The sequence below is a fragment of the Chelonia mydas genome, chromosome 2 (genome assembly GCF_015237465.2).
Source record: "Chelonia mydas isolate rCheMyd1 chromosome 2, rCheMyd1.pri.v2, whole genome shotgun sequence".
In the NCBI taxonomy this organism is placed as follows: Eukaryota; Metazoa; Chordata; order Testudines; family Cheloniidae; genus Chelonia; species Chelonia mydas.
The window spans coordinates 119,391,178-119,404,076 of record NC_057850.1 but is presented as its reverse complement, the minus strand read 5'-3'; the positions used below and the strand labels follow the sequence as shown (position 1 = coordinate 119,404,076).

Genomic DNA, 12,899 nt, shown 5'->3' with positions numbered 1-12,899 from the left:
ACTGACAAGTAGACGTGAAAATGTAACAATATTCCCAGGCGAAAACTTTTAAGTTTTAAGTTTGGAGCTAAAGTTAAAAAAAAACTCGCTTATGGTTTTCTGTCCCCCGAAAACACAATGTTGTAGAGCAGTGGTCTCCAAACTTTTTTGATCGTGCACGTCTATCAGTAAATTTTTTGAGCGCACACCCCCAATATATGTATATTTATTTATGTATAAATTATATACATGTACTACTGTACTAATGTATTCTGTAAATTATAAAACATACACACAAAATAGAAATTAAAAAAGCATGAGAGAAATAATATTTTAAATTTTTTAACGGTACAAAAAACCTCAATTTAGTGAGAGCAGTGTGATTGAATATGCTTTATTATTTTTGAAAATCTTGGTTTAACACTGTGATACAGTGGGCACTCAGGGTAGGGTACAGGGTGTGGGAGGGCACTCAGGGTGAGGATGCAGGGCCTGGGAGGGAGTTAGGGTGTGGGATGGCACTCAGGGTGGGGGTGCAGGAAGAGTCTCAGGGCTGGGGCAGGCAGGAGGTGCAGAGCACTTACCTGGGGCAGCTCCTGTTTGGTGCAGGGGGGTGTGCAGGTGAGACTGCTCTGTGCAGCACCACCCCCATGGCCACGATTCTGGGAGCTTCCCACCCCCGGCAGGCAGGGCCACCTGGAATGCAGGGGCTTTAGGGGCTTCAGGGCCCTGGGCTAAGGGGGCCCCGGGGCCCTGGCCTGCAGCTCTAAAGCCCCTTTTGGAATAAGGCCCTGAGACCACAGGCTGGAGGACTCAGGAGGAGCAGGGGCAGCCACGCAGTCAGCAGCTGGAGAGAAGCGGTGCTTTCCCCTTCAAAGAGTGCTCCTCCACAGGCCAGAGGACTCAGGGCCGCACCTCCCCCTTTTATCCCCCCCTCCGGCGGTGCTCCTCCTGCTGTGCCCCCCAATTGATTGTCTTGCGCACCCCACTTTGGAGACCACTGTTGTAGAGCATGTTAATTTAGAATTTAGTCTACAAAATGTAGAACACCCTGCAGATGCACAGGTTTTTGTCATTGAAGCAATCTTAACTGTGTCAAAGTGGCTATTTGAGAACAACCAGAAACTTGGTTTATGTCTATATTTCAGCTGGGAGCGAGCCTCCCTGCCCAGTAGACAGACTTGTGCTCTCTACTTGAGTTAGCATGCTAAAATAGTAGGTTGGACATTGCGGCATAGGCAGTTATGCTTGAGTAGCCACCAGAGACCAACTCTGCCTACCCCTCTGGATATGAGCTCAGAAGTCTGGCCCAAACCACTGCCTGTGCCACAATATCTACACCAGGGGTCGGCACCACCATGTTGCACAACGGACACTTGACAAAATTACCGTACTTCGTGACGGATGTTGTGGGGGAGAGAGGGGTATGTCATTCAGTCATTCAATTTTTTGAAAAATTACCATGGAGACTTGTGTCCGTGTATAGACATGTTGCTGACCCCAGCACTCATTGCTACTTCTAACGCAGTAGCTTGAGCAAAGTTAATGTGAGCCCACCTTGGCTGGGAGGCATGCTCCCATCTGCAGCATAGACATACCCTTTAGACAACCATCTCCATCCATCACATAATCCATTAGTGACATAAACATGAATAACTCAAAGGTGTTTCAGAGAGCCAGTCTGCAGATTATCATGATAGCAGTCTTGAAATCCTACATGAAGTAGGAAAGGAGCAGAGACTTGCAGGAAAGCATTTAAGTGAATTCTCCAGCTCCACTCGCTTTGTACTCTTAGGGTAGAGAATAGCTCCTTCTCCAGCACATCTAGGAACCCAAACAACTAGATCTCCTCTATTCAACTCTTATCCTTTTTGCTCCAAACCACTTGAGAGATCTGCCTTGTAAGTTCTTCTCTACCCTTCAATAAATATGAGGCTATAGAAATGGTCATCCTCCACAAGCATAGCAGCTTACAAGGCTCCCCAGAATCTCGACTGAAAATGGTGGTGGTTAGATCCATTCAGCTACTGCTAAATACCCTCTTATTTTGAGCTGTCAGCTCCACTTCCTGGTATATAGGATCTTCTAAAGTTAAGTCTGAAGCTAGGAAACTGAGCCACTTAGCAGAGGAGGGAAATAGAATTCACTCTTCACTTTAAAAGTAATTATATGGAGCCTTTATTTTGCTGTTCACATATTGGAGCTAGTGCAACAAAGCATGGAGAAGCACTGATACAATGTATAAACAATACCAGAATTTGGAGTCTAACTTCATAACACTTTTTGATGCAAACTTTTACAATACTTATTGCATCCTACATCCATCTCTTGTATGGCTTTTTAAACATTAAAACTCCTTAACTTTAGGAGAGAGCTAACTCTATCATTTGACAGAGTAACTGAACAGAGGTTTTGACTTACCCAAGTAGGAGTGGTGGAACTAGACTTCGTATGCCTCACTTGGAATCCTCTTCTCTAAAGAAACAGTATGGTTTTACTGGGCTTGTGTCTGGTACTGGGAGCCAGTAATTACTGACTGCTAATACTGCTTCTTCTAGTAATTTAGTTGTATAGCCTCAGATGCATGATTTTAGGCCCAAATTTTCAAGTGTATGCTAATCTTGTGTGTCCCGCTTGATTTCCTCTCTTCCCCCTATCACTCCCTCACACTCTGGAGATGATTGATTTGTTGGTGCTTGTTCCTCCAGAAATAATGTCTGAGTTGTCTTTTAGACCCGGGGTTCTCAACCTTTTTCTTTCCGAGGCCCCCCCAACATGCTGTAAAAACTCCACGGCCCACCTGTGGCACAGCAACTGGTTTTCTGCATATAAAAGCCAGGGCAGCGTTAGGGGGTAATAAGAAAGGCAATCGCCTGGGGCCCCCATGCCACAGGGCCCCGTGAAGCTAAGTTACTCAGGCTTTGGCTTCAGCCCCAGGTCATGGGGCTCAGGGCCCTGGGCTTCAGCCCAATGCAGTGGGGCTTTGGCTTTCTGCCATAGGCCCCAGCAAGTCTAATGCTGGCCCTCCTTGGAGGACCCCTGAAACCTGTTCACAGTCCCCAAGGGGCCCCCGGACACCTGCTTGAGAACCACTGTTTTAGAGGAGATCCAAAGTTGTTAGTAAGGGCCACGCTTTCAAAAGGAGACTATATTTTGCCAAAATGGATATTAATACTTAATTGCAGTGGGAATTTGTATACCATCTTTAAATGGACAGTGCTGTAGATGTACTAAACATAATTAAATGGTATAATGCAAGGTAAGTAACATGATGTAACTTTTCTCCTCTTCTCCTCTCCCTTCCTATCAGGTAACCTGGTCTGATCTTTCTGTAACATGTGTAACAAAAACACACCAGGAGCTGCAGGAATTCCTACTAAAAGTATGTATTCAAGTGTAAGCAACGTACAAGCAGAGTACTGTACATCACACTAGAATTTCATGGGATAGGGCACTAGTAGATGATTCTGTCTCTTGAGCTTTAATGACAGAAGCTTGAGAATATTGCCAGACTTTTGGCTTTCAGGAAAGCACTGATTGAATGAACACCGATGCATGTTAGACATTCTGTTTAAAGGAATGTACATTGTATGGTGATAGATTCCTTTCCAAAGTACGTGACCATACGCTTCCCAGCTTATGGCTGTCTCTGCTGCTTAGCCAAAGGCATTGGCCAAAGAACAGGGCCTCAGACTGTCACAGTGAGCGAAGGCCCTTACACAGATTCTTTCTTGTATACCTCTATTACTAGCTAAATGATAAACATATACCTACATTCTTAAAGTACGATGAAGTGAGCTGTAGCTCACGAAAGCTTATGCTCAAATTTGTTAGTCTCTAAGGTGCCACAAGTACTCCCTTTTTGCGGATACAGACTAACACAGCTGCTACTTTCCAAAGTATATTGACTATCCTTTTGCCCAAGCAGGACTAGCAGATATGATTCCTTGGCTGGCAGGAGATGGTAGTTTTGAGATGGGAGACAAACCTTTGTACCCTTTTGGTTCTAACTGAGCTGTCCTAAAACTGTAAGGCTGGCTTTCTTTATGGTCCCAGTGGAGCTAACACTGGACATGGCTACATGGACTACATGGGTGCTAACAAACATGTTAGTACTATTCTGGGAAAATAACTTAATTACTGGTGCAAAGCCAAGAATACCAAACTTTTTACAATTTTCTACTTGGCGTTGTAGAGACAAATGCAGTCCCCTTCTCTGAGGAGCTCACAAAATATGCGTAAACTAGTGGATATTTGTGCTGTATGTCCATTGTGTCCTGTAAAATGGGTTAAAACAGTGCTGTCATCCTAGCTACTGTGGTCTTGCATCCATTCCTCACCTCAGTGGCTATTCTTGGGTTGTGCCTACCATAGAGAATCTTTCTTTACCTCTCCCAATGATTCAGAGTGTTAATGAGAGCTTGGCTCAAATAGCTTCTCATGTTACTATTACTCTGTTAACATAACTTTATACAAAGAGCATCTTGATGGACCCCAGTGCATATGAATTATCAGTGTTTGGTGGAGCTTCGCTATCCTAAAAGGGGAATAAGATTTAAGTTCATATTGGAAAACCCTTCTTGCTCAGTGTACAATTCCAGACTTTTTGAATGTTATACACTTTTTCATTTGGGAGACTTCTAGATCTATGAGAGCTTTGAAGGGTTCTAAGAGACCTTCCTCAGCTTTCTAGTAACCTCTCAAGTGCTAAGAAGCCTAGCCAGACTCCTGTTCATTTCTGCTTCCAGGTGCAGAGCTAAGCCTAGAGATTTAGCCATTCAGAATCCAGCAGGTATGGATTTAGTTGGAGTATGCATGACCCTGATCCAGACTGGCTGCACAATGCAATACAAATGATTGGCCAGCATCATAATGGTCAAATACTGCCTAACAAATAGGGAGGGATCCACACCAGATGACTCTGCAAGGCGGCAGTGGCTCTCTGAGAGTAGTGAGCCACAGGATAGCTGTAATGATATTACACTACGTAATAGGGAGAATCAATATCCTGGCAGACTAATTCAGCCAGAATCAGTGGTACCAGTGTGGTCCCTGAAAGTCAGTTGCAGAATGGATATTTTTCAGGTGGGAATACATCTGTCTGATAGTTACTTTATAACAAGACACAATACCAATGTCAGAGGTTCTGTTCTAGGGCAGATGAAGATGTTAGTCACTTCAGAGGCTTTTCTGCTAAATTGCGGAACGGATCTCCTTTATTGCCTCCCTCTTCTATCCTTTTGATACGAAGCATGTGGAGTAAAGTCTGGCAAGACAGGGCACTGCTTTTAGTGGTTTCCATCGTTCTATTGGTGCATCTCCCAATAACAGTGTGACTGTGTAGTTTTACGGGTAAGTAACTCTCATATATATCCATACTCAGGTTGCTGCTTTTGTATTTGATACCCCTTTTGATGAAAGTCATTTAGTTCCTAGAGCAGTTCAGAGAAGGATGAGTGATTACAGACATGGAAAAATCCTTGTATGAAGGATTCCCAGTCTTCCTTACAGTAAAAAGACAAATAAGAGGGGGATATGATAAAAGTATATAAAACCTACAGTAGAACCTCAGAGTTACAAACTGACCAGTCAATCACACACCTCATGTGGAACCGGAAGTATGCAATCAGGCAGCAGAGACAAAAAAAGCAAATACTGTACAGTCCTGTGTTTAAATGTAAACTACTAAAAAGGGATAGATTTTAAAAAGATTTGACAAGATAAGGAAACTGTTTCTGTGCTTTTCATTTAAATTAAGGCAGTTAAAAGCAGCCTTTTTCTTCTGCATAGTAAAGTTTCAAAGCTGTATTAAGTCAATGTTAAAGTTTGAAAGAACAACCATAATGTTTTGTTCAGTTATGAACATTTCAGTTATGAACAACCGTCATTCCTTAGGTGTTCATAACTCTGAGGTCCTACTGTATGCTATAGAGTAGGTAGATAGGGAGCTTCTGTTCTACCCTCATAGTGCAAGAATAATTGGACATTCAGTGAAACTGATTAAAGGAATTAGACTCACAGGATGTTGCTGAGGCCAAGAACTTAGCAAAATTCAGAGAGGGATTCAACATTTGTATGGCTAACACAAACACAGTTTGTTAAATTCTGAAAGGGATAACTGGATAAGCATGTGGTCTGGTAGGTAGTCATTCTCCAAGTAGTAGGTATTCGATGAGACCTTAAGGAGGACAGTCTGTCCCGTATCTACCTGCTGCAAGGTTTCTTGCATCTAGGTTTGGCTTCTATCAGATAGGACATTGGAATAAATAGACCATGGATTTAATGCTCTTTCCTATGTTACCTAGACTATTAGTATTCAACACTCACTTCCAAAGTTTCTGGAGAAATTCATTTAAGAGGTTCTAGTCTGTTCAGTTCCTGAAGTCTAGAAGAAAATGTTCACTCCATCAGTTAGGCAGTTCAAGAGGGAATTTTGCTCATACAACATGCAAAGATGAGCGCTTTCAAGATTTCTGCTCTTCAAGGTAGCAGAAAAAGAAGCTCTGCTTCCAAAGGGAAATGAAGCTGAGCCAAGGCTGCATCTGCAATCTCCATCTCAAACTGCTACATGACTCCCTCACTTTAATGGCCCAAGAAAGCATAATGGGGAAATTTCATCATTTTGCTCATTTATGCACCTCTACAATGTCGGGTAGGGGGATCTTATTTATTCCACAAGGCTATTCTGTGGAATAGAAATACCCTATGTAGGACAGATTAATTCAGTCCCCTTCATTACAACAAACCCTATAAAGCAAAGGACTGTTCAAGATCATTCTAATATTTCCATTTCTTCTTGGAAAGATCCCATTAACTGAATCTCCATGAGAACTTTCAGTATATTCAAATCTGTGCATCCCCACATCTCTCATGATGATTGACTTAGGTATGTTTTGAAAATTTTACTAAGTCCTCTTTCATCCAAATTCACTTTTTACACAATGGGTTTCAAAGCAGGCACTTTAAGAATGCAGGTCTTGACCATTTAAACTGTTAAATATTTAAGATGACATCTCTGGATACACACACCAAAATTTTTGTGCTGTAGATCTCCTCAAGCCTTCCCTAGTTCATAGATTTCCATTCTGGTCTAAGACATTCCTACTTTCAGCACTTTGATTTGAGTTTAAAGTTTGTATTTTCTGTGGTCAAAATCTCCTTTCTCATTACTACTAATTTAGCACTAAGTCTCTGTCTGTGTATCTTAAAAACCAAATACCTATATAAGATAAGCTCTTATGAAAGGACCTAGTCCTAGAGCTGAAGACAGGCACTTTACGCACACTTGATTTAGGAATATTCTATTTCATGAGTCTTCATGTTTCCTCTGCTTCCACTAGCTGCTGTGGTCTAGTCCATGAGACCAGTGCCCGCTTCATGAAGTGGGGAGTAAAAAAACACAACTTCTGATATTTGCCACTTTCTTTTTTTTCTATGCCTTCATTACTCTTTGGGTGGGGTGTTAATTTGCAGGTTTTTATTTGAAAATTCTGACTCTATGTCAAGTTTTGTAAGTTGCTACCTAGAAGTAGCGCATATTGGTACCTCTTATTTAATGCAATAGTTCCTCATGCGGTGCAAGAAATTCTTAATTCCTGGCCAGTGAATAACATACAGTTCCCAGCTAGCGCTCTGACTTCAGTCTCTTCAAATATGCTGAAGGATGCTGCTGATGGACAACTGCTTCTTTGTAAACTATAGAACATCGTGATCATAACTGATTGTCACTAGAGGTTAAAAGGTGCAGTATTGCTATTCAGTTAAATTTTGGAAATTGAGATTGGACTGCTAGCATTTCTCAAATAAAAATCAATAAATTTTTTTAGAGAAATTTTCATGATTATAATCCCATCTCATGCTTTCATACTACAGCACATCATTTGGAAGTTTTAGAGTAAAGAATGTTAACATTTTTGTCTCCAGCTAAATTGAAACATTTAAATGGCCTCGGGCACTTTAGTATTCACAGTTCTCTAACATTGTTTTGCTATTAACCCTGGTACGCAGTACTAGAGCAATGAGATTTGTTTTAAAAAGCAAATCCAAGCTCAGTGCTGCTAAGTAAGGAGTATAATTGCATATATAAAGAGTACTGTTGTCGAGACTTTGAATATGATAATGCGCAACTCATATTTGGAACCTTTTCACCAGCTTCCAAAGGAACTGTCATCTGAAGCGTTTGACAAGACCATTTTACGAGCACTAAATCAGGGTTTCCAGAAGAAGGAAGAACGGCGGCACCCAGATCTAGAGCCAATAATAAGGTAACCAGCTGAGCAGACAAATTATTTTCTTTGAAAAGAACCACTTAAGCAAGTGAGCTGTCAGGAGCATGGCATCCTATGATAAGACTTCCTTAGAGGCTCTGGACTTCTTCAGAAAAGTACAATAAAATGAGTCACGTGTGGAAACATGTATCTTATTCTGTCCAGTTTCTCTTCTTTTCCTTGTCTGTTTTCTTTTTCTCTCCCCTCCTCCCCTTAACTTTGAAGAAAAGAAAATTTGATTCCTCATTTCCAGGTCAAATGAGCATTTCCTTCCCTCAACTAGTGTTTGGTCTTTTTTTTTTTTTCTTTTTTTCCTCTCCCCATTGATCCCATTTTCTCTGCTTTATTCCGTCCCTCTTACGTCTTTTGTGAATATGTGCTGCAGAATGAAACTAAATACCAAAATGTCTAGTGGCTACCAGACTTAATCCATTGACTTTAGTGGGAATTAATTGTGCTCATGGAGCAGAGTATTTACAGGCAAAATGGACTGGCAGTGGCTAAGTGAAACAGCAACTGTTTGTCTTTGAGAGCCAGGTATTCAACTGAGACACTCTTAGGAAGATACTCTTAATAATTAGCTGCTGTACTCAAGAAAATACTTGTCTTGGGGTAACATTATGTGGTGGTGTTATATCCAGGGATCAGATCTCCATTGTATTCGGAGCTGTACAAACACTATAGGAAGACAGTACCCCAAATGGCTAATAGTTTCATGTAAGATAAGAGGCAATGAGTGACAAACAAGACGGCTTGGAAGAGAATGGATAAGGGTAGTATCGTGTGAATATGGAATTCAATAGGCTAGCTATATGTAGAATTTGAGAGTCCCAAATTGGTTTTAATAGAAATTCCAAGACACACACACTCTAAAATAGAGTTCAGGTTGGAGAGTACGTATCTTTAGGGCTAATAGGGTGACGGAGGCTGTAATGCATATTTACGAAAGAATTACAAAGCCAGGAAATTCTGTTAAGGTTACACTTAAAAGAAATCCAAACATGTTATGGTATGGAAATGTGGTTAAGATACCCAAACATTGTTAACTGTCCTGTGAGGCCATGCATTAACCATATGATTATGGCATTGTGATTCCAGGTTAGATTAAACTGACTGACTTTTTTTCCCCTCGTGGTGTCACTGCAGGACAGAGTTAAATTTTTGTTGTTGTTTTAAATGTGATACGACTTGAAGTTTTTCAGCAATGGAAAGCATAGTTTTCTGGAAAATGGAAATGGGTAACATTCTTCAGCAAGCAAAAACTGGAACTTGGGCTGGGATTTCCAAAGTACTTGATGACGTTAGCCTAAGCCTTCTCCTATTTGAAGGCTCATGGGCTTTATCGTTGACTCAGTGGGAGCAGATTTAGATGAACACTGAGTGAGTGCTTTTGAAAATCCAGTCCTTTTTCATGTTTACCTCCAAGAATATTCAGACTACTCTAATTTATTTCCATAGACAAATTTAAATCTACATGTAAAAGAATAAATTGACGGACTGGATTTTTGGTAGCACCTTGTGCTCAGTTTCAAAAAATTTTAAGATGCCGGAGTGCACATTCCATGGTCCGGTAGCCCCAAGTCTTGCTTATGAATGTTACAGATTATTTCAGATGGTTAAAGAGTTCAAGCTAGTCTGATGCCAAAAATGTGGAATTTAAAAAAAATTCGATATGAATGGATGTTTTTAGATTAACATTGAGACTTCTTTATAAGTATTGGTTTTGCTTTTAACTACTCCTTTGTGAGGTCTGTACTCTAACAATACTGTACTAGCTCAAAAGACAAAGATGGACTGTTTTATATTGTCTATGCCAAATTAAGTGTTAATGAAAACTAAACTTTAAATTTCATGGTTAAATTAGGATGGTTTTAAATGACATATGGTTTAATGTTAAAAACCAATGTCTTTAAAATAACTGAAAACTCTGTTTTATTTCAGGCAGCTATTTTCAAATACGTCACAGGTATTTCTGCAGAGTCAGAGAGTGTACAACTTCTTCCAGTCAATTTCATCAGAATCTTTGCACACTCACAGTAAGAAATTTCTAAATATTCTTTTGTATAATACGAAGAAGCTTTAAGACTTTCTTCCTGCCACCAAGTTACTTTTATCCATTGTAGAAGTGACTATTCACTGCCCCCTACTCAAGAATACAAGTCTAGAATGAGACTGTGAAGATGCTGTAGAATATTCTTTGCTTTCTTTGAGTTTCTAGCAGGTTGGCAACACTTAGTGTGTTTAGCAATTTGGGGCTTCCTGATTTTGGGTACCCCATAGAATCTCACCTGTTTATGGCCTGGCTTCCCCTCTATCAAGAGGACCACTGTAGGCGTGTTCAAAACTGAATCATACTCTTTGCTTTGAGTCATATCAGTCAGTGGTTGATCCTGCCTTTTGGGAGGGAAATCTTTTTTCCTCCCATGCAAGTATGCAAACTAGTGCGTAGCGTGCAGACTTTTTGCCTGTGCAGACCTTTCCATATATTTGTAGAGATTGAGTAAAGGACTGCAAGGCACAAGGGAAAAATAGTAACTTATTGTGAATTATTAATTTGTACATTAATCATCTTTACTACCCTCCCTGAAGCCTTCTGTAACAAGGCTGATATCATGTTGATCAGCCCTGTAAAGTGAATGACAAACACCTTCATAGACTTCGAACAAAATATTTATGGATTCAACTGGGCTGACTTCAGATCAACTGCAGTTTCTTATCTCTATTCCTCATGTTTTGCTAGATGCCTCGCTGCTGGATGCTTTAGTGCTTAAAGTAGGATTTGCACCAACTGTGTAAATGTTGGGGCAAATTGATCTTCAAAAGATGTTGGATCTTGTCCAGAGTCTCTTTTGGGCTCCCACCCTGACAAATGTGTATCCTGCAGTAGATTTCCCGGGTCGGAAATCTGTTATGCAGCATATGTTGGTCATGCAGCCTTCACTTTGCCCCCTGGTGCAAGTGCATTAGGATACAGGTATATCATCGCGCCTTTTTCCAAAGGACACCCTGCTGCATTCATTGCACAGGGTGGGCCATGTTTGCGTGGTGGTGGTTGGGGGGGGCGCTAGACTACTGCCTCAGTTGTTGCGGAAGTTTGAAGTTAAGTTGCCAATGAGGCAGGGTACCGCAGGAAGCAAAAGGTTAGTCTTGTGGTTAAAGCAGTTGAGTGCCACTCTGAAGAAGTGTGTTCGTTCTCTCTCTCCTCTTCCCGTCCCCCTGCCCCCCGTAGTTCCTGTGTTATGCTGGAAAAATTATATAAACCAAAACTTACTGGTGACTGTTTTTCTGGGTGCCCTATTTCAGACACCCATGCTTTGACTTGCAGAAGTGCTGATATTTGCAACTGAAGTCAATAGGAGTTGTGCTTTGAACATCTGAAGTGCTATAATAACATTAGTGGACATGTTTGACAATCTTGGCCTGAATCTCTGCCTTAGACCCTCACTCTACAGTTGAGTAACTGAATATCTTGCATCACAGGGCTGTTTTGAAGATAAACTGTTTGTGAAGCACTCCTATGTAATAGGGATAAACACCATAAAGCCCATGAGGAAATTTTAATAAATTTGCATTCAAGGCAGTTTTGAATGGTGTGTAGTAAATAAGGCTTAAGGCCAGGCATAGAGGGTAAATATATTGAATTGCTAACCATTCAGTGAGCAGTCGTCCACAATGCCTGGGCACCAGCAGTGAGATGGTCTACTAGCTCTCAGTCCTGGTTCCCAGTGTCACAGCGACCCCCTCCCAGCAGACTGGAGAAGCAACTGCAGCAAAAGGCCTTCTCAGCCCCAGCCTGGATTGTGCTTTGGGGGCAAAGCTTGCTCAGTATCGACAGTGTTCAGGAAAATTTTGTTGCTACTTCCCATAAGCCTCCACTCCACATGTGCAAACAGTTTCCAAACACTTATAATTCAGCCAAATCTTCATTGTTTTTTTCCTGTCCAGGAAAATCCATGATTCCAGAGCAAACACCTATCAGATTTCCTGTTCCAAAGCATGGGAGTACTTTTGTTTCTCAACAAAACGGTTAGAATTTCTTTTAACATAGGGAAACAATGTTTTTTGCCAATTCTCCCCCCCATCCCACCCCCAAGCAGACAGCAAAAAAGGCAACCTCAAGGCAGATACCTGGTATAGAAAATTTTAGCCTTGGTGGCTGGCTTGGCTATTCTAAGTAACTCCAAATGAGGTCTTGCAGTGGAAAGTATTAGGCAGACTTAACTATAGTTAATGTCACATTACCTTCACCTATAATTGTGAAAGGATTAAGAAATAACTCAAAACTTGCAAAAATGCATTTAAACCCATTTCAAAGAGATTTTAAAGTAGTTTAACCCTCTTCAAACAATCTCCAACAGTCAAAACTGCACCATAGTTTTAAAATGGCACACTTGTTCACTCCTCTCAAAATGGCCAGCCCTGGAAGGGTTTGCTGTCTTGAGTATGTTCTTGGTATAGTTCATATTGATGTCATATTGGAGTTTTAAGGTGTTAGAACCGCAAGGAAGCACAACTTCTTAAAGTCATTTATAATATGTGCTGAGTGCTTTTATTGCATTGGCACACCTGGTAAAGTATGCTTTTTTGGTTTTAATGATATTTGCACATAACTTCACCTGCTATTCAACTAGATAAAATTAAGATGGTATCTTT

At 41.0% G+C, this 12,899-nt stretch overlaps 1 protein-coding gene across 6 annotated transcripts in view; it reads left to right on the top strand.

Moving 5' to 3' along the window:
• ZCCHC2 (zinc finger CCHC-type containing 2) overlaps positions 1 to 12,899 on the top strand; it is a 71,934-nt gene that overhangs the window by 23,430 nt on the left and 35,605 nt on the right. For 3 of the 6 annotated variants that reach the window (XR_006288736.1, XM_043540206.1, XM_037893266.2), the window contains exons 4-7: positions 3,290 to 3,361; positions 8,131 to 8,243; positions 10,188 to 10,282; positions 12,192 to 12,272. Coding sequence is in view for 5 of the 6 variants with exons in the window: in XM_043540206.1 (XP_043396141.1) it covers positions 3,290 to 3,361; positions 8,131 to 8,243; positions 10,188 to 10,282; positions 12,192 to 12,272 (361 nt within the window). In the remaining variant the exon portion in view is untranslated. The remainder of the gene's footprint in view (positions 1 to 3,289; positions 3,362 to 8,130; positions 8,244 to 10,187; positions 10,283 to 12,191; positions 12,273 to 12,899) is intronic. The other 3 variants (XM_043540207.1, XM_043540208.1, XM_007058812.4) reach the window with 1 other exon arrangement.